General features: G+C 43.7%; 1 protein-coding gene across 1 annotated transcript in view; it reads right to left on the reverse strand.

Moving 5' to 3' along the window:
- Positions 1–22,737, reverse strand: part of JARID2 (jumonji and AT-rich interaction domain containing 2) — a 192,560-nt gene that overhangs the window by 88,414 nt on the left and 81,409 nt on the right. The window contains exon 3 of the mRNA XM_073589950.1: positions 13,296–13,419. Coding sequence (XP_073446051.1) covers positions 13,296–13,419 — 124 coding nt within the window. The remainder of the gene's footprint in view (positions 1–13,295; positions 13,420–22,737) is intronic.

Below are 22,737 nucleotides of genomic sequence, written 5' to 3' on the forward strand. Positions count from 1 at the left end.
AAGAGAGGATAAGAATTTCCTTGACCTGTTAGTTTTGCCTGAGAGAGATTCCCAACAAATGTCTGGATAGTTGAAATCTCCCATGACAACTATGTCATATTTTTTGGAGAACTTGGCCATCTGATGCATAAAGAGTTCATCTATATATTCGGCTTGCACAGGCGGCCTGTAGTAAATGCCTACAATGGTGTCCTTTCCATTGTTCTGTCCTTGTATTCTTACCCAAACAGTTTCCACAGAACTCCCAGTCTCTGAAGCTTCAATCTCTGTGCAGATATACGCGTTTCGAACATACAATGCGACACCCCCTCCTCGTTTATCAAGTCTGTTTCTTGCAAATAAGTTGTATCCTTCTAGTCTTGTATTCCAATCATGTGTATTGTCCCACCAAGTTTCAGTGATTCCAATTACATCATATTTCTGTTCCTGTGTTAGTAGTTCCAATTCTCCTTGTTTGTTGCCCATGCTTTGTGCATTAGTATAGAAACATTTTAGTTTGTGATTGGTTTCTCTTTCTCCAATATTTTTATTAATTAGATTCTTTCGTCTTTGTTCTTCCTTTCCACTTCTAATAGCAAAGTTCTCAATACCATTTGTCAGGTGTATGGCTTTTTCTGTGGTGAGAAGGGGGATGATGAGGTGCTGTATGGGGAATTTGTGTGGAGAAGGGGGATGATGAGGCGCTGTGTGAGGAATGGTGGGGGTGAGGACCTTCATAATGTGTGTGTATATCTACTATATAATTGTCTAATCCTGTCTGTCTGTCTGTAATGGAAATCCCGCCTTGCTGATTGGTCGCAGCCTAACTGCCACGACCAATCAGCGACAGTTGCTTGGTCGTCGCGGCAACACGGCTGCATTGCTTATTGTACAGGCACATTACAGCCGTTAAAGGCATCACTGCTGCGTCGCTCATTACACAGGCACAGTCCTGTATATATTCTGGAGTACAATACTTTAAGTAATTAGGTAACAGTAGAACAGTGACTGCAGCTCTGGGTGGAACTTGCATACAATACATTAGGTGACAGCAGAAAAGTGACTGCAGCTCTGGGTGTAACTGGAGTACAATACATTAGGTAAGATCTGAACAGTGACTGCAGCTCTGGCTGTAACAGGAGTATAATACATTAGGTAAGAGCAGAACAGTGACTGCAGCTCTGGCTGTAACAGGAGTATAATACATTAGGTAAGAGCAGAACGGTGACTGCAGCTCTGGGTGTAACTGGAGTACAATATGTTAGGTAAGAGCAGAACAGTGACTGCAGCTCTGGGTGTAACTTGCGTACAATACATTAGGTAAGAGCAGAACAGTGACTGCAGCTCTGGGTGTAACTTGCGTACAATACATTAGGTAACAGAAGAACAGTGACTGCAGCTCTGGATGTAACAGGAGTATAATACATTAGGTAAGAGCAGAACTGCAGCTCTGGGTGTAACTGGACTACAATACATTAGGTAACAGCAGAACAGTGACAGCAGCTCCGGGTGTAACAGGAGTATAATACATTAGATGGTGGCCCGATTCTATCGCATTGGGTATTCTAGAGTCTCTGTTAAAATATAAAATAGTTATATACTCACCTTCCGACAGTCCCCGGACTCTGTCCCGCCTCTCACCACGCTCCCGGCATCTTCCAGTCCCAGTAATGCTTACATACATACACACACACAGTGGGGGAAAAAGTATCTAGTCAGCCACCAATTGTGCAAGTTCTCCCACTTAAAAAGATGAGAGGCCTGTAACTGACAGCATAGGTAGACCACAAGTATGAGAGTCAAAATGAGGAGACAAATCCAGAAAATCACCTTGTCGGATTTGGGAAGATTTATTTTGCAAATTATGGTGGAAAATAAGTGTTTGTTCATTAATAAAAGTTCATCTCAATATTTTGTTATATATTTCAGATGGGCCTGGACATGTACTGGCTTAAGCAGAGGGACACGTCTGGTACTGCAGGATCTGAGTCCCTGGCGGCGTAATGTGTTACTGATAGTAGCCTTTGTTACGGTGGTCCCAGCTCTATGTAGGTCATTCACTAGGTCCCCCATGTGGTTCTGGGATTTTTGCTCACCATTCCTGTGATCATTTTGACCCCACGGGGTGAGATCTTGCGTGGAGCCCCAGATCAAGGGAGATTATGAGTGGTCTTGTATGTCGTCCATTTTCTTATTATTGCTCCCACAGTTAATTTCATCACACCAAGTTACTTGCCTATTGCAGATTCAGTCTTCCCAGCCTGGTGCAGGGCTACAATTTTGTTTCTGGTGTCCTTCGACGGCTCTCTGGTCTTCACCATAGTGGAGTTTGGAGTGTGACTGTTTGAGGTTGTGGACAGGTGTCTTTTATAAACAGATGCCATTACTACAGGTAAGGAGTGAAGGACAGAGGAGCCTCTCAAAGAAGAAGTTACAGGTCTGTGAGAGCCAGAAATCTTGCATGTTTTTAGGCGACCAAATACTTATTTTCCACCATGATTTGCAAAATAAATCTTACCAAATCAGACAAGGTGATTTTCTGGATTTGTTTTCTCTTTTTGACACTCATAGTTGTGGTCTACCTATGATGTCAATTACAGGCTTCTCTCATCTTTATAAGTGGGAGAACTTGCAAAATTAGTGGCTGACTAAATACTTTTTTCCCCACTGTATAATACATATAGGACAGTGAGGACCTTCATACTATACATAGGGGGCAGTGGGGACATCATATTGTATATAGGGGCTATGTAGCCATTTTACTATATATAGGGAGCTCTGGGGTCCTCAATGTATTATAAAGTGCTTTGGGGACCATCATATTGTATATTGAGGGCTGTAGGACCATCATTCTGTATATACAGAGCTGTGTGGGTACTCAGAGGACATTATTTGTTATAAAAGGGGACATTACTAGTTTTGATAGGGGCACTCAGGTTCCATTATTTATTCATTTTTGTTGGGGGGGGGCATTATTAACTTTAAGTGGACACTCAAGGGCATTTGTTACTGGAAGAGGGCACTTGGGATATTATATAGAATACAGGCCTTTGCACAGTTGGGGCATTAATAATTTCTATGGGACACTTTCATTTTTTGGGGAGGGAGTAATCCTAATAATGGCACAAATTTTTAAATACTGGGGTCTGTGCTCCACACCGCAAGTGAATGCAGAGTGGGGAGTTTTTGTAGGTTGGAAATAGATGGCGACGTCGTTGAAAATGTGTTTTTGTTGTGCAGACAAGCTGTGGCTGGAGAAGTGGTAATGGAGGTCTGGGCCAGATGGAAAAGGCTGGAAAAGTGAACGACCCGAAACATGTGTAAATTAAACTGTACTGTAATCACGTGTATGTTCTGTGGGACTGGTATCCACTAATATATGGTTACTGTAAGGTGGGAATATTGCTCTTTTTAGTAGTGTTTTTAATTTTTTTATTTAGTAACAGCTTAATGTGTTTCGGTCATTATGTAGGAGAAGGTGTATCGTGGTGTCATTGGTCTTTGTATAGAGTGTCTTGTTATGTAGAGGTAATGGTCATATTATTATGTATTCGCTGTGTAGTGGTTATCATAGTGGACATTGTCCAGCCGTATTGTTTTGGTCTTTTATAGTAGTCATTTTGATAATATTGGTCTTTGCAATGTGTGTTGTTGGCTAGCATCAGTGGTATACTGTAATTACAGATGTTATTTTATATGGCTATAGGGGGGTCATATGGGGAAACATGCACTTTGGGGCTTGGACCCCTGATGTTTTAGGACCCTAGCAACGCCCCTGCGTACTGTGTTTACATGTCCGGGTTTCTGGAGTTGTATATATGTTTGAAGGTAAGATCAGTTATGGTACCATATCTAAGCAGTAAGATTGGTTCTGGTACTGTATCGATGTAGTAATCTAGATTCTGGTACCATATGTATGCCATAAGCTTGGTATTGTTCCCGTATTTATGTAGTAGACTTACGGTAGTAAGCTCAGTTCAGCTCCCTTATCTCTGTAAAAGAAGGGGGGTGGAAAAAGATCCACTAATATACGACCACAGATCCAGTATAAAAATAGATTATCTTTATTAGACAGGTATGCAGAACAAGACAAAAACAGTGTGGTAATACACATAGATTAACCACGTGGCATGGAAAACGTAGCAGACCCCACCCAAGGACTCATAAATAAATATTACAAATCAGATAAAATATAAATATATACATATACAGTACTTATCTAGGCACCAAAATAACTCATACTTATTGTAAACCGCATTAATGGCCGGTCTAGTGGGCCCTGCAGGTATATCATGGCATCCCAGTGAGTAATAAATCGCTATATTTTACAAATCAAATAACTGCCATCCAAGGGAGACTATAACAAAAATATATAAGTGCCACCATCATCTTTCTCATACCACAATTGGCAAAAAGTGAACACTGGCTAATGAACCAGTCAAAAATATGTTACATCACCATATAGCTAGTGCGATGTATGTAATCATGTTCACCCAAACCGGGCAGCATAACGCCAGGGGTCGATGTGGTGGCATCTTACCAAAGTATGACGGTGGTGTGCAGGGGTCCTGGGGGGTCCGCGCGTCTGCGTCTGTAATTACAGATGTTATTTTATATGGCTATAGGGGGGTCATATGGGGAAACATGCACTTTGGGGCTTGGACCCCTGATGTTTTAGGACCCTAGCAACGCCCCTGCGTACTGTGTTTACATGTCCGGGTTTCTGGAGTTGTATATATGTTTGAAGGTAAGATCAGTTATGGTACCATATCTAAGCAGTAAGATTGGTTCTGGTACTGTATCGATGTAGTAATCTAGATTCTGGTACCATATGTATGCCATAAGCTTGGTATTGTTCCCGTATTTATGTAGTAGACTTACGGTAGTAAGCTCAGTTCAGCTCCCTTATCTCTGTAGTAAGCTCTGTTCTGCCCTCATATCTCTGTAGTAAGGTCCTTTCAGTTCCTATATTTCTGTACTAACATCAGTTCTTCTCCCATATCTCTGTAGTAAGCTTTGTTCTGCTCCCATATCTCTGTAGTAAGCTCCGTTCTGCTCCCATTGCTCTATGTAAGCTCAGTTCTGCTCCCTTATCTCTGTAGTAAGCTCGGTTCTGCTCCCATATCTCTGTAGTAAGCTCTGTTCTGCCCTCATATCTCTGTAGTAAGGTCCTTTCAATTCCTATATTTCTGTACTAACCTCAGTTCTTCTCCCATATCTCTGTAGTAAGCTCTGTTCTGCTCCCATATCTCTGTAGTAAGCTCATTTTTGCTCCCATATCTCTGTAGTAAGCTCCGTTCTGCTCCCATTGCTCTATGTAAGCTCAGTTCTGCTCCCTTATCTCTGTAGTAAGCTCAGTTCTGCTCCCAAATCTCTGTAGTAAGCTCGGTTCTGCTCCCATATCTCCGTAGTAAGCTCTGTTCTGCTCCCATATCTCTGTAGTGAGCTCGGTTCTGTTCCCATATCTCTGTAGTAAGCTCTGTTCTGCTCCCATATCACTGTAGTGAGCTCGGTTCTGCTCCCATATCTCCGTAGTAAGCTCTGTTCTGCTCCCATATCACTGTAGTGAGCTCGGTTCTGCTCCCATATCTCCGTAGTAAGCTCTGTTCTGCTCCCATATCACTGTAGTGAGCTTGGTTCTGTTCCCATATCTCTGTAGTAAGCTCTGTTCTGCTCCCATATCACTCTAGTGAGCTCGGTTCTGTTCCCATATCTCCGTAGTAAGCTCTGTTCTGCTCCCATATCACTGTAGTGAGCTCGGTTCTGCTCCCATATCTCCGTAGTAAGCTCTGTTCTGCTCCCATATCACTGTAGTGAGCTCGGTTCTGTTCCCATATCTCTGTAGTAAGCTCATTTTTGCTCCCATATCTCTGTAGTAAGCTCGGTTCTGCTCCCATATCTCTGTAGTAAGCTCATTTTTGCTCCCATATCTCTGTAGTAAGCTCCGTTCTGCTCCCATAGCTCTGTAGTAAGCTCAGTTCTGCTCCCATATCTCTGTAGTAAGCCCGGTTCTGTTCCCATATCTCTGTAGTAAGCCCGGTTCTGTTCCCATATCTCTGTAGTAAGCTCGGTTCTGCTCCCACATCTCTGTAGTAAACTCCTTTCAGTTCCCTTATCTATGTAATAATCTTGGTTCCGTTCTCGTGTCTATGTAGTCAGCTTGCTTCTGTTACAGTATCTATGTAGGCAGTATGCTTGGTTCTGCTCCCATATCTATGCAGCAAGCTTTGTTCTGTTCCCATATCTATGTACCACCCTGTCTTTAAAGCTTGTCATCTCTGCTGCTTTAATGCAGCGGCCAGAGATAAGTTGGGCAGAGGTGGACCACCACAATTCGACGGCCACTGCCTTGTGATTGCCCCCCAGGCTGAAAAGTGCCAGCCAGCCCCTGCTTATGATGCATAGCTTATGCTGCATAGCTGAAGGATGTTGGTGGTGATTATTGGAGAAAACGTTTAGTGGATATATCTGTGACTGTAGCTAGGTTTTGAGTGTGATAATTCCCTTTCTTCTCCTACTTAGGTTTAACCCCATCCTCCACTCACCGGTGCTTACCTCTGTTTTAGTGAGTATATTTGTATGATTGGTATTTTCCTTTATCCCTGTTCGTATTATCTTGTTAGTCTGGTAGGTGTATTACGGTACACTACTACTCCCTTCGTCCCTGGTTGGAGGAAGGGTACAGACTGAGGACGGGTTCAGGAGCTAAGGCAAGGCATGTGGCCCCGGCGTCTTCAACATCAGAAGTAATCCGGGGAACAGGGCGAGCTAAGGCTCCCCTAGCGTTAGAGACAGGGAAGAAGCCCCTGGTTCTGGGACACCCAACAGAGTTGTGACATCTGCTCATATGTTCAAATTTGCACATGCCCCATCTTTCATTTAATTATTTTCTTCTGATATTTGCTGTCATTTCCACATATTCAAAGACTATCCTAATTGCAATTTGGTTGTACAAAAAAGACACTTTGTGCATGACAGGCTATAGTTTAAGTACAATAACTATATATTTTTGATGACAAACTTATGCATCAGGAATTTGACCTAAACCAAATATGAATAATGGCCAACGTGGAGTTTTGGAAGTTAGGGCAGACACTGTGTCAAGATTTGTATGCAGTATTGTCATCAATCTATTAGGGGATCTGAACTTTCACTATATACAAAAGTATATGCAGACCTGAAAGACAAGCCTACCAACAAATTTCATTTGATGCCACAGAAGGCATGATAATACAAATGGAATCTGTCACAAGGTTTTTGCTACACCCTTCTGAAAGCTGCGTGATGTAGGGGGAGAGACCCGAATTCCAGTCATGTGTCACTTATTGGGCCGTTTGCTGCAGTTTTGACAAAATCACTGTTTTGTCTGCTGTGGATCTTTCAGTTCTCTGAATGCTGTACACTGTGCATAGGCAGAGAGCTGCCAATCAGTGCTAGGACAAGCTTATACAGAGCTCATGAATATGGAGGACTATATTACAGCAAGGTTACTAGTCTTCTAGTGATCATCTCTTGCTGATAAAACATTGATTTAATAAAGTTACTGCCAGTAGCCCAGTAAGTGACAGCTGGAATCGTGGCCTCTGTATTATATTGCGCTCAGATAGGCTGCAAAAACGTAGTAACACATTCTCTTTAAATGTAAATAATGACATACAACAGAATAAAACTTGAAGGGTGTGTCTACGAAAAAAAATACAATGCACAAATTTAAAGGGAATCTATCAGGAAGATCAACTCCCCAAACCACTCATATGTGCATGAAGGCCTTCGTTATATAAATCCATCAACATTTTTATATCTTCTATCTGTTGCTGAATTCCAAAGTAATTAGTGTTTTCATACATAAGCATGTGAAGTGTTAAATGCTCAGGGCATGACAGAGCACTTCCTGAGTCTTTGTCTCCATTACTAACCTGTAGCTTTATGTCAGCGGCCATAAAACAGTGGACATCAACCCCACAAATGTTAACCCAATTGCCACTGCCCCAGGGCAAGTGGGGAGAGCCAAGCAAAGCGCCAGAAATAGCACAGCTAATAAATGCTCATTTTCTGGGGGAGCGGTGAGCTACTATTTTTAGGCTGAGGGGGGGGCAAATATCCATGGCCTCTTACCAGCCTGAGAATACCAGACCCTAGCTGTCTGCTTTAGCTTGGCTGGTTGTCAAAAAATGGGGGAGGGACCCAACACAATGTTTTGTTTTTTTAATTTATTTAAATAATTTAAAAACACGGCATGGGGGCCCCTCTGTTTTTGATAACCATCCATGATAAAGCTGACAGTTGAGAGTTGCAGCCTGCAGATATCAGTTTCGCCTGCGCTTGTTATAAAAAATAGAAGCCATGAATGAATACTCCAATCAGCACCGCCTGCTCTTGCAGTTTTCAGCTACAGCAGCTGTAGGCTGATGGGAGTAGTACTCATCAGCCAACGCCTGTGACTGGCGCTAAACTTTTTACCGCCGGTCACAGCTGCTGGCTAACGCTGTCATCTGACCGCTCGGGAACCACAGCTCTCTGACCGGCGGTAATATTCTTACCATCAATCAAAGCCTGTGTTTGCCGAGCTGTTATGCAGATGACAGTGTCATAAACAATGGATGTTTGGGCCCCCCTGAATGGGGTCAAGGTTTGGTTTCGGGTACTATTCTGGTTCCCAAACCAAATTTTTTTGTAGATGTTCGGCCGGACTCGAACATCGACGCATTTGCCCATCACGAATTGTGAGCTCCATTTGGGACAATGATGATGTTTGTGAAGCATTGTGAAAATTAATGGCGTTAAATAATTGAGTACAATAAATACAAGAATATTTACAGCAGTCTGTAATCTGGTCACAAACCATCTTCAGACTGCTTACATATAAGTAACAGGGTTTCTCTTCATTTATACATTACACTAGAAACCAATTAAAGATTCACTTTTCTTTCATAAGTAAATATGTCATGTTTGGCAATTCCCACTCTGACAATCCACATCAGATGGGCTGAAGATCTGAACCTAGTGACCATTCAGTTAAATATACTGATAAAAGTATTGTAAGTTGACAACTATATAGCACGTGGAAAGTTTACACAATTTATCAAATATCTTGATAAATTGATTTATCAAAGTTGGGTCTTACTCCATCATCGCCTCTGGAGCCTCTGGCACGGTATTCTTAGAAAATAGTTCTATTTGAAGGTGCATCTGTCACTATAAAATAATATTTAAAGCGCTAGTTACTGAAGTCTGGAGACTTTTATGGATTTTTAGTAACTGACAGATCGCCAGCAACCTCCTTTGACTTCAGCAGTTGTGACCTAACACTGAACAGGCCCTGAAGGCTGTCCTGATGACAACGTGCTTACGATGGACATTTACAAGAAACAGACTCGTTTTCTAGGTAACTGGTTGCTGCAGAACAAAGAGCCATCAGGAAAAGACGTGAGAGAAGCCTATGAGATCACATGACAAACACATACAAGCGAAAGACTTCACATTGTATATAGTATATTCTCCTGGGAGTTGCCTTACTCATAGTAAACTTACTGCCGCCTATATTTTGCGGGAAAAGCAGTAGGCTGTGAATGATTGCAACCATGAGAGATGTGGTCACCAAACAGTTGGCTTTACACATACACAAAGCACAACTACGATTGTCCAGTGGATGCCAAACAGACGCTTAACCACCAGCTGCCTATACTGACCACACCTATACACATGCAAAATCAGCTTGGCCAAGCATTCAAGTATTTTCAATAGGGAGAGGGAACTATTCTCCAGGGAGAACAAAAGTGTTGGGCATGTAACCCCTTCACACTGCCAAGGACATATCTCATATGTCCTTGCAAGGTGTCAGCTCAGTAGCCAAGGATATACAAGATATGGTCCGATTACTAATGACCATATATCATCCTTGATGGCGGCTCCAGAGCAGAGTTAATGTGAAGTGGAGATTCTCATCTTCAAAATGAGACCAGTAGCACGGCTATAGTGGACACCTAGCCACAAACATCAGTGGTTAAATTGAGAGTTTCTGCAGAGTCACTCCTGGCTCTCAATTTACCTCATGATACCTTGGATTGAGTCAAAACTAGAGCAGTGATTCTGGTCTTGTTGTGGAGTTGAGAATCTCAACTCCAAAATGAGCCATAGATTGTGTCCGCCACTGCAATCCAGGCTGAGAGTCCGCCACTGCAATCCAGGCTGAGAGTCCGCCACTGCAATCCAGGCTGAGAGTCCGCCACTGCAATCCAGGCTGAGAGTCCGCCACTGCAATCCAGGCTGAGAGTCCGCCACTGCAATCCAGGCTGAGAGTCCGCCACTGCAATCCAGGCTGAGAGTCCGCCACTGCAATCCAGGCTGAGAGTCCGCCACTGCAATCCAGGCTGAGAGTCCGCCACTGCAATCCAGGCTGAGAGTCCGCCACTGCAATCCAGGCTGAGAGTCCGCCACTGCAATCCAGGCTGAGAGTCCGCCACTGCAATCCAGGCTGAGAGTCCGCCACTGCAATCCAGGCTGAGAGTCCGCCACTGCAATCCAGGCTGAGAGTCCGCCACTGCAATCCAGGCTGAGAGTCCGCCACTGCAATCCAGGCTGAGAGTCCGCCACTGCAATCCAGGCTGAGAGTCCGCCACTGCAATCCAGGCTGAGAGTCCGCCACTGCAATCCAGGCTGAGAGTCCGCCACTGCAATCCAGGCTGAGAGTCAGCTCATTCAAATGACCCCCCTTCAGCCAGAGTGAAGCCAAGGGGCTGGTCTGTGATTGACAATCAGTGCCGCCGTCACTGTCCCAGGCTTCAGAGGTATAAGTAATCAACAGGTAGTGAGAGCTGCACAGGACCACTCACATCATGTTATTTACTTAAAAGGGTTTTCCCACTAACAAAGTTAATTTTAATCAACATTTTAATCAAAAGATCTTTGAATAATACAGTGCTGTGCAAATTAATTGGGACAAAGCATTTTTTTAAGTAAAATCGTAAGTTGGTTACCAGTCAGTGATTCAAACCAGTTTCAACTGCTTTGAACAGGCGCTTACACCTGTTCAAAGCAGTTAAAACTGGTTTGAATCACTGACTGGTAACCAACTTACGATTTTACTTAAAAAAAAATGCTTTGTCCCAATTAATTTGCACAGCACTGTACATTTCCACAATTGAATGTGCTAATATAAAAAAAAACAAAAAAAAACTGTTCCTGTGCTGAGAAAATCTTATTATTGTGCACCCTGCTGTGTAATGTAATGGCCATGTCTGACCGCCAAGGAGCATGGTCGAATATACCACATCTCCTGGGCAGGAGAGAACACAAATGAGGGTATACATACATTACACCATGGTACAAGTGATGCCAGTGCTGATTGGGTACCCGGCTCACTTGACATAACCTCATGTGAGCCTGGGAATGCAAGTGCCAGCACATAGTTTTATTTTAACAGGGGAAAACATTCATTCAGTTTGAGAAAGGGGTTGTTCTAGCAGTGAACAACCCCTTTCATGAAAAATTAGAGTATTTATTTCTTTTCATTTTGCTTTAGTTTATGCAGATCATCTGAAACGTTAACAATGTTACACAATAGGGATGTACTTTTTAAAATTATATGAGGCCTTTAATGTATTGTCCATTCAAAACACAATGAAGAACTGAATAGACCCCTATAAAAGAAAAAAAATTCTTAAAAATTGGAAAATATGGTCCCTCCAGCTCTAATGATTTGATAAAGACATAGAAAACATAGGCAAAAGCCTAAGTGGTATGTGTCGACTTGGCGTGGGTTTTAGCCACCGGTATCAATTCGAGTGCATTTTTCTTACAAGTAATGTCACTATAATGTAAAACTGCAGGTAGGTGCCTGCATGTATAAAGTGCTCAATGGCCTTTTGACAATGTACCGGGTGTCTACTTTAAGAAAATATACAGGTATTGACAAGTTTACAACAAATATTACTTTATAATTTAGATTTTATTTGCATTGCAGAATGTCTCATTAGAAAGATACAGGAAAGATATATATCTCCGTACCGTGTTAGCCAGTAGATAGAAGAATATTTAGAATTGAGAGACCTGAGTAGTCTTGAAAGCTTGCAATGTGTTACCATCTTTTCAGTTAGCCATTAAAAAGGTATCAACCACTGAGGACTCTCAACATTAGAAAGAAACATGCATAGCTGCATACAGAAACAATGGACACCTCGGCAAGACCAGACAGATCAATGTGGTCCGTCTTATTATGTATGATGAAACATCACGGTAAATGAACAGACGCTCAAAAAAGCCGAGGGGAACAGGTTTCCTCCTTTCTGGCGCTGAGCCTTTTTCCTTAAGGTTTTCACCATTACATGCCTATGTGCTTTTAATAATGCTCAATTGCCTGACTAGATCATAAAAGGGCTTTGCTTTTGTTTGCTTCTTTTTCTAATACCTACAAAATCTTTTGACCCGCATCAGACAAAAAGCACAGTCAGGCAAACGATTTTTGGCCTCCATCTGTTGGCCACTTCATGCCATGAAGTACATTAGTGGCAGGTAGTAAGGATTCTTTTTTTCCGTCAGACGCTGCTGCTACATCATTTAGACCGTCAGCTGATACATAATATTATAACGAAACAAGGTTATTTTATTTCCAGAAGGAATCTTCCGCATATTCTGGAGTGGAAACGTGCATTTTTTTCTATAACTTTAACCCTTATTAGCTTTGGCACAGGGCTATGTAGGAGCAAGCATGGCACGTTTCCCGAGCAGCCAGGGGTCCCCAGACAGACTTCAGGCAAGGAATGAATATTAGCTTTTCACTAGCCATTTAGGTTTGATCCAACTGAAAAAGCAATTTCTGTGCCAGCGTCTGCACGTAGATTTCCACCATGGCATCAATTACACCATTTAGACGGAGACAGCGAAGAAAAGTCCGTCAACAATGCTTTTCACACATTGCACTGCTGAATTCTAGGACCACAGTCAACTACACAATTGACTAAATTTCATACGTAAAAATGACATTTCAATCTAATTGTTTCCAGGTAACTTCAGTAAATCTGCAAAATATGGGCAGAAAAAAAAATATTCAACCGTTGTGTACTTTAGCAGTAAAAAGTTTGCAGAAATCATGACATGCTGTAAATTCAGAGAGCACTGAATATTAGGAGGCCCAAGGGCATGTCCACACATTGCAGAATTGCTGCAGATTACTCGACGCCTACAATAAACAAGATTTTAAAATAAAGTGGGTGAGAATTTAAAAGGATTTTCTATTTAAACGTTATCTTTGCATTTCCTTAATTAATAAATTTTCTACACCAGAATAACATTTTTGTCATAATCCAAACATAACCCACCTTTTCCTGACAGGCCCATCTTCGGAATCTGAAGATGTCACACTGTTAGCGAGTGAAGAACCTTGAGATGTGTCATCCTTGTCATTTTCAGAGGACTGCCCTTTAGACTGTTCATGAAGAAGACCTGCAGGAGGGACATAAATAATAAAATCAACTAGTGCACATAATACTGTGACATTTATACACCAGTAAGAACATTAGTGACTGCAGAGTTACTTTTTTACAGTTTTATCAGATTTCTGGCTTTATAGATCCAAACGGTGTCAGTAATAGGTGCTCTCAGGCTTGGACTGGCTAACAGGAGAATCCTCCTGTGGGCCCCTATGCTAGAGTGGGCCACCACCCTCTTATATGGGCAGTACTTGGCGCTATATACGTGAATCACTATGTACAAAGCCGGTGTTTTATTCATTTATCAATCTACCCAGTTCATTGTTACCTAAATTTATGAATGAGTCACATTTGCATGTAGCTGAAAAGTGGGCCCTGCAGTTGGTTACTGGTGGGCTTTTGGAATCCTATTCCGATACTGGGTGCTCTGGTAGCATTCCCTTGGATTACATGTATATTGCTGAAAAGCTGAGACTCTCCTCAAAGTTGACCCTGCAAATTTAACAAATTAAGAAACAAAAAAAACAAAGCTAACAAAAAAAAATGACCATTAACTCTAGAGATGACTCCTCGTACTGGTTGGAAATATGTCAACCTCTTCCAAAACACAGGGCAAGATGACCTAATTCTTACACCTATAAAAGCTGGGAATGGGGCAACGCCAAGTGATCCTTGGACGGGTCCTCTCACCACTGCAGATCATGCCTAGAGTAGGACACCCAGCATACGGTAGGTTTTACCAAAGCCAATAAATCTGACAGGTTTTCACGGGCGAGACCCGACGCAGTAAAGTTGTTGCCTCACATGCAGCTTGATTTGCTGCAAAAGAGGGGTAACCCGCCAACTTTTTTATGCTTGCAATTTTTTACATATTTATTTAAGGCATGTGGACAATAATATACACTGAAGCGTTATAGGATACAGCTCTGGAACGCTTCAACGGATTCCACTGATTCTGAGATTGTTTTATCGTCACTTATTGTACTTCATTCTAGTGGTAACATTTCTTCGATATGACTTGTGTTTATTTATGAAAAAAACTGAAATTTTGAAAGAATTTTGAAAGTTTAGTAATTTTCAAACTTTTAAATTTTGTGCCCTTAAATCAGAGAGTCATATCGTGAGGACCACCTCACATTTGAATTGAGTTTGGATGGTCAATATAGCAGAAAATATCTAAAAGTGACCTCATTCTAAAAACTGCACCCCTTAAGGTGCACAAAACCATATTCAAGAAGTTTATAAACCCTTCAGGTGCCTCACGAGATCTAAAGCAATGTGGAAGGAAAAAATGAACACTTTACTTTTTTCACAAAAAATTAAAATTGGAACCAAACTTTTTTATTTTCACAAGGGTATGAGGAGAAAATGGACCACAAAACTTGTTGTGCAATTTCTCCTGAGTACGCTGATACCCCATATGTGGGGAAAAGCCACTGTTTGGGCGCACGGCAGAGATCAGAATGGAGGGAGCACCATTTGACTTTTTGAACGCAAAACTGGCTTGAATCAATGGCAGGCGCCATGACGCGTTTGGAGACCCCCTGATGTACCTAAACAGTGGAACCTCCCAATTCTAACTCCAACCCTAACACAGCCCTACCCCTGACTCTAATCCCACCACCACCCTAACCCCAACACAACCCCTAACCCTAGCTGTAATCCCAACCGTAACCCTAACCCAAACCTTAACCCTAGCCATAACCCTAACTCTAATGGAAAAAAATACTTTTATTTTATTATTCTTACCTAACTAAGGGGGAGATAAATGGGGGTTTGCTTTACCATTCTTTGTTTTATTTTGATCACTGTGATAGGGTCTATGCTAAATCATATCAGAGGAGAGAGAAATAAATAGGAAATCGGACTCTCTTTTTTGCGGTCGCCGAGACCCCGGAAATTTTCCGACACTGGGGAGCGCTATAACCTTACTTCTCAGCGCCGTTAAAAAGTGGCACTGAGGAATAAGTACCCTTAACAAAGGGTGTATCGGCGGTCATTAAGGGGTTATACACAGAACGGCTTGTAAATGCTCACAGATTTCGGTGCATTGAAAGCAACCAAATTGATCTACGATTCACATTACCTTAGTGTGAGTAGGGTTTCTGCAACTCTGCTCACATCTGACCGGAAATTTCTGCTGGATTTTTGGTACAGTCACTCGACAAAATCCTCCATGGAAACAAGCAGCATTCCACTTATCTTGCACGCAAAGGAAGACTTTGCCTCATCAAATGGCAATGAAGACAATTCTGGTGCTGACCTGCTGCACAACCAGCAGTAGATCCACAGCAGATCTGATCGTCAGCGTAAACTTAAGGCCCCGTCTCACTAAGCAATCTCGGTAGCGAGATCGCTGCCGAGTCACAACTTTTGTGACGTAACAGCGATCTCACCAGCGAGATCGCTGTGTATGACAGCGATCAGCGAGCGGCCCCCCTGCCGGTATCGCTGATCGCTGCAAGAAATCTCTGGACATTTCTTTGGTCGCTGGTCTCCCGCTGGCCAGCACGCATCGCTGTGTGTGACAGGCGGGAGACCAGCGATCAGGTGTAAAAAAATTTAAAAAAAATAAAAAATATTGTTATTCTCACCTTCCGACGTCCCGTTCAGCCATCCTGCCTCTCTCCACGCTCCGGTCCCAGTGATCCTTTGCATGAATGACCGCGAGACTTTGTTATCCCGCGAGACCGTGACATCTCGTGGTCATTCGTGCAAAGGATCACTGGGACCGGAGCGTGGAGAGAGGCGGGATGGCTGAACGGGACGTCGGAAGGTGAGAATAACTATATTTTTTATTTTGATACTATTTTCTACAGCGATAGCCAGCGATGCCGGGCGCTCGGCATCGCTGTGCTGATCGCTGGTGAAGCTGTCTGTGTGACAGCTCACCAGCGATCACATAGCGACTTACCAGCGATCCTGACACCTTGATATCGGTGTCGGGATCGCTGGTGAGTCGCTTAGTGAGACGGGGCCTTTACCTTTTCACACGTGTTGATTAATCGGCAAGCAAGAGCTCAGATGATTGTTTGATTGCGTCATGCTGCGATCAGCCAATGAATAAGCAAAGTGCTCTTCTGCTCTCAGACCTTTCCCCAGTAGCGTAGCTACTGGAAAGCAGAGGGGGCCGTTGCCCCGGGCCCAGTCACACGCACGGGCCCACTGGGAGACATGGTCAGTATCTGAGGTGTCAGGGAGAGAGCAGCTCAATGCAGTCTTCCCTGCCTGGCAGACTGCACAGTGGCAGGTTGCAGAGCCCTGTCTGTGAAGTGCAGGGTGCTGCTCTCTCACTGGAGGGGCTGTTTCCTGGCAGCAGCTGCAGTTTCTGCCCTGCAGGCTCTGGCTGTCTCAGCCACACTGGGTCCTAGTGCCCTCTGTATGCATACACTGGACACTTCCTGGTCCTGCCTCAGTCACTGCCAGCAAGCTTCAACGGCAAGTGGGGATGTAATTTATTAAATTCATTCAGCTTAGGCATGTCATGGTCACTGTGGAATGAATGTGAGGATGGGGGTAGTATGAGGCAGGGGGGATAGGGCACAGGGAGAGAATGTGAGAGGATGGGGTATTGTGAGGCAGGGGGGATAGGGCACAGGGAGAGCATGTGAGAGGATGGGGTATTGTAAGGCCGAGGGGATACGGCACAGGGAGAGAATGTGAGAGGATGGGGTATTGTGAGGCAGGGGGGATAGGGCACAGGGAGAGAATGTGAGAGGATGGGGTATTGTGAGGCAGGGGGGATAGGGCACAGGGAGAGAATGTGAGAGGATGGGGTATTGTGAGGCAGGGGGGATAGGGCACAGGGAGAGAATGTGAGAGGATGGGGTATTGTGAGGCAGGGGGGATAGGGCACAGGGAGAGAATGTGAGGATGGGGTATTGTGAGGCAGGGGGGATAGGGCACAGGGAGAGAATGTGAGAGGATGGGGTATTGTGAGGCAGGGGGGATAGGGCACAGGGAGAGAATGTGAGAGGATGGGGTATTGTGAGGCAGGGGGGATAGGGCACAGGGAGAGAATGTGAGAGGATGGGGTATTGTGAGGCAGGGGGGATAGGGCACAGGGAGAGAATGTGAGAGGATGGGGTATTGTGAGGCAGGGGGGATAGGGCACAGGGAGAGAATGTGAGGATGGGGTATTGTGAGGCAGGGGGATAGGGCACAGGGAGAGAATGTGAGAGGATGGGGTATTGTGAGGCAGGGGGGACAGAGCACTGAGGGTGAATGTGAGAGGATGGGGTATTATGAGGCAGGGAGGACAGAGCACTGGGGGTGAATGTGAAAGGATGGGGGTATTGTGACTGAGGGGGGACAGGGCACGGAGGGTGAATGTGAGAGGATGGGTGTATTGTGGGGTCAGGGGGACAGAGCACTGAGAGGTGCATGTGAGGATGGGCTGTTGTGGTGTGGGAGGGGGACAGGAGGGAGGTAGGGGGCTTTTTTTTACTTGAGACCTTGTTAATACTTTAATAATAGATTAATATTTCAGTATTAGTATAACAAGGGCACAGACAGACGGCCGTATAACTCATGCGTGGATCACACCGCAATCCTCGGACTGGCTGGTACTGCTCCTGACATGAGCGTGACAGCGTGATGGATTACTATGCAGCTGTCACACAGTCATGATTACCTGGTTAGGGGCCACAGGTGGACAGACAGAAAGGGCCCCTGTGCAAGAACTATATATGATCATGTTGCAGCCCAAGAGCCCCTAAAAATGCAAAATTGCACCATTTTTGGAGGTAAAAATGGGCCCCCTTACCTCTTGCGCACATGTGCGGCCACGCAGGTGGCACCAATGATATGTCCTCCTCTTAGGGGCCCACTCCGATGTTTCGCCCCCCCCCCCAGAGCTGAACCCCTAGCTACGCCTCTGTCTCTCCCTGTAGATAGATTATTCTGCTCCTACAGTTTGTATCGGCCTGTATTAAAGGGCCATTCCATCTGTACATACACACGTGGTCAAAATTGTTGGTACCCCTCGTTTAATGAGAGAAAAACCCACAATGGTGACAGAAATAACTTGAATCTGACAAAAGTAATAATAAATAAAAAATCTATGAAAATGAACAAATGAAAGTCAGACATTGCTTTTCAACCATGCTTCCACAGAATTTTTATAAAAATAAAACTCATGAAATAGGCCTGGACAGAAGTGATGGTACCCTTAACTTAAAATTTTGTTACACAACCTTTCCTGTAACTGTCATTGAGACTTCTGCACCTCTTGACAGGTATTTTGGCCCACTCCTCAAGAGCAAACTGCTAGTTGTCTCGTGTTTGGAGGTTGTTCCGCACCCAAAAGAATATCACGTTATCCACTGAGATGATGTGTTGCCGACAATGATATTGAACCTATCTTAAAAATCATCTTGCGTTTTTGCTCATTCATCTGGCATTTGCAGACTTGATTAGATGGGCCAATATTTCGGAACGAGCGTCCATAGAACCTTTAGCTCCTCTAAATGTGCAGACTGGTGACCCGATTGTATCCTTATCGTATACAGTAGCAGGGGTTATCTTCTATATACATAACCCTATGGTGAACTCACAATATTTAGCTTCACATCTTTATTAGACAACCTACCGTAATTTAGGTTATTCAGTATAAATGGTGCCAATAAACACAACATGTTTTATTGACAGGGGGAAGCTTGTCCCTCAGAATATACCCCATTACGTGTAGCTGTCAGAGCCACCGTAATCTGATCACCCTATGAAACCGAGCTAATAATTGCTTTAGTCATGGCCGAGTCCCATTGTAAAATCCTCTAATGATATTTATGTAACACAAATATTAGAGCTCGGTGAACGCAACACGAACATTATTGAAAGGGCCATTTGGCAGAGCTTCTAATTGTAACTGCTGTCATTGGGTTTACAAAAAATGAATTTAGTATTCACAGAAGAGTAGTTAGGTCCTTTATTACCTGCGGTATTTTATTAGACGACGCTACATCACAGCATTAACCAAAGGTTAGCCATTTCAGAGCGGCGCACTCCACATCACTTATTAAAATACTAAATTTACACAAAGGAAATAATAAGAACCTACAGGAAAGGGTCTACATATTGTGTTCAGCTACAGTGCATAGAAAACTGATCATCACCCAGTGTGTATTCACAAAGATGCTAGCACAACCAGCTGTTTTATTAAAGGGGTTGTCTAAGAGGAAAAAATTAAAACATTTAAGCTATAGATTACGTAAAGATAAACATTGGATACTCGCCCTTCTTGCGCCCCTATGGATCCAGCTCAAATCGCTTCGGAGATGGCTTCTGCCCCATTCAGTGACTAGAAGAGCACATAAGCAGAGAACCATCCAAAGAGGCGCCCAGACTGCTCCAGCGGTACGGACACCTGGAGAGTGGCCTACGCTAGAACCGTGCTGAAATTGTTCGTTACCTTTAAATCAAGCCATAGTTTAAAACCAGCTACAACAAAAATGTGACTGGTATGACAACTCCTTTTAGATTGATTCACACACTATTTGTTGTGGGATCTGCACGGAGACTCAAAATGCAGTACAATGTTAATCAAACCCACTGCTGTTTATTAAAATCTGCAATAATGAATGGATTTTCACCATAGATTTCATGGTTCTTTTCTACTAAATCCTACAACAAAATCTGCATTCAATACCTATGGATTTCATTGTGGATTGTGGGCCAGTTCCATAGTGTAATGTTCACTTATCTTGAGGGGGTTTTACACATAGCGATATCACTAGCAATATCGCTATAACATCACCGATTTTGTGACGTTATAGCCATATCGCTAGCGATATCGCTATGTGTGATACTTACCTCCGAATGGCTCCCCCGCTGTCCATCGCTGATCGCGCAGCTCCATTTCTCGTCGGACGCTTCCTGCTGGGCTTCCTGCTGGCGCCGACGAGCGACGTGTGGAGGCAGACGGGAGGACGTCAGGATTGCCGCGTCTGAAAGGTGAGTATCGTCCGCTGTATCGCTGTGAGGTCTGCCTGTTTGGCAGCTCACTAGCGATCATTTAGCGATCCACCAGCGATCCTGACCAGGTCATATCGTGGTCGGGATTGCTGGTGCATCGCTAAATGTGAAAGGGCCTTAAGAGAATGACTTCAATCTGCCTCCCCCCACCAGCATAAACAAGCTTGACCTAGGGGCGCATTCCAACACTGTGCCCCAGGTGCAGGAGCCCCAGGCACTCAAGCAAGGAGAAACATTCTTACCAATGTGGATCAAATTAGTGCAATTTCTGGACCATGACCATTATCACCACTTAAAAGGGGTATTCCCATCTCCAAGATACTATCCTATAACAGGTGTAATAATATTTATTATATATTTATTATGCTTTGCTTGTATAGCGCCATCATATTCCACAGCACTTTACATACATCATCGCTGTCCTCATTGGGGCTCACAGTCTAAATTCCCTATCAGTATGACTTTGAAGTGCGAGAGGAAATTAATAATAATATTAGCAAATTCCTCCACTTAGAAATGTAGGGTAGTTTTTCTGATTCGCGACGTCTCTTTCCTCAAGATGGCTGGGCTAGCATTGAAAATACGCCCTTGTAATTTGTGTCTCCTCCACCTCATTGTAGATTGTATGCTCTCATGAGCAGGGTCGTCTGATCTTGCTTTAATTGGTGTATTATCTTTAACGTTGTTACTTATGACTGTTGTGTATGAGCTGTAAAGGTACTGTCACACTTAGCGATGTACCAGCGATCCCGACCAGCGATATGACGCGGTCAGGATCGCTGGTACATCGCAAAGTGGTCGCTAGTGAGCTGCCACACAGGCAGATCTCACCAGCGACATCGCAGGGGTCAGGGGTCGCTACTTACATGTCAGACGAGGCGATCCTGACGTCCTCCCGCCCGCGTCCACGCGTCGCTCGTCGTCACAGCAGGAAGCCCAGCAGGAAGCTGACGATGAGAAACGGTCCTGGACGTTCTCGCGCGATCTACGATAACCAGCGGGGGAGCGGTCGGAGATAAGTATCAGACATTGCGATATCACTAGCAATATCGCTATAACGTCAGAAAAACCAGTGACGTTATAGCGATATTGTTAGCGATATCGCTTAGTGTGACAGGCCCTTTACACTGTAAAGCGCTGTGGAATATGTTGGCGCTATATAAAGATTATTATGTGCAGACATTACAGGACCTTGCATATCCATGGTTACGACCACCGATATAGTGAGTAAGCTAGTTGCTACTGGTCGTAACCATGGATACCTAAGGTCCTGAAATGCCTGCATATGAAGAAAGACATCACGAATCAGAAAAACTATACATTTCTAATTGGAGGGATTTGCTAATATTAACTACTACTGTTCTGTCGTCACTAAATGAAGCAGATTTCATGTAGCTATACAGGCAGCTAAACCGCTATACCGGGGTCCAATAAGAAGACTGTAGTTGAATCTGTGCTTTATTGAATGTGATGGTATATTGGAGCACGGTGAAACTGCAAGCAAAACATATATTTACACTCAGTCAATACAGGGTACATCAGAAATACATATTATACATAGTACATTATAAATCAACATCTGCACTAATAGCTAACCATGGGAAGGACTAATAAACCAGGTTAATATGAGACAGGAAATAGATGCAGAAAGCATAAATACATACCAGCGATGCTATCACAAGGGGAGAAGAGAAATGAGATGCTTCCTGAATGCAGGCAGAAGGAAAATGGAGAACTGGAGGAAAATAGAGGCTGAACTAACCATAATCCTTTGCAAAGGCTACCAGGATGCACTGCAACCTTACCAGAATGCACTGCAAAATCTTACCAGAATGCACTACAATGGAGGAAAAAGTACAAAGTGAAAGTAAAACACAATAACACTGCGGCTATGACTCTGGTCACCAGAGGGAGACAAAAACACTGAAAACAGATAATGGAGGATTATGAATTAGATGTTGGAGACAGAACTACTATTGGAAGGATTTGCTAATATTAACTACTACTATTGGAGGGATTTGCTAATAGCTACTGCTACTACTACAATCTTGGAGATGGGAACACCCATTTAAAAAAAGAAAAAAGTGTATGAAGGTTTTCAGATGCAGCCCTGCTTCTATCACCACCCTGAAACGAATTACCATTAGGGAGCGGCACAGCTGTCAATCACACTGCTTTTATCACCACCCCCTGATGACATCTTGTTTCACAGTTACAACCTGCAGCCGACTGGCAGAAGCCGAGTGCTGTCGCCTCGGTCACTTGACTGGAAGCCTCTATCAATGTCATGGATTCAAGACATCTACAGAAGGCGGGAATGAAAGAAACTGTAATAAGTGACTACAGCGCCGCTCCCTGA

The sequence above is a fragment of the Dendrobates tinctorius genome, unplaced genomic scaffold (genome assembly GCF_039654945.1).
Source record: "Dendrobates tinctorius isolate UK_male_01 unplaced genomic scaffold, ASM3965494v1 ptg000115l, whole genome shotgun sequence".
Lineage (NCBI taxonomy): Eukaryota > Metazoa > Chordata > Amphibia > Anura > Dendrobatidae > Dendrobates > Dendrobates tinctorius.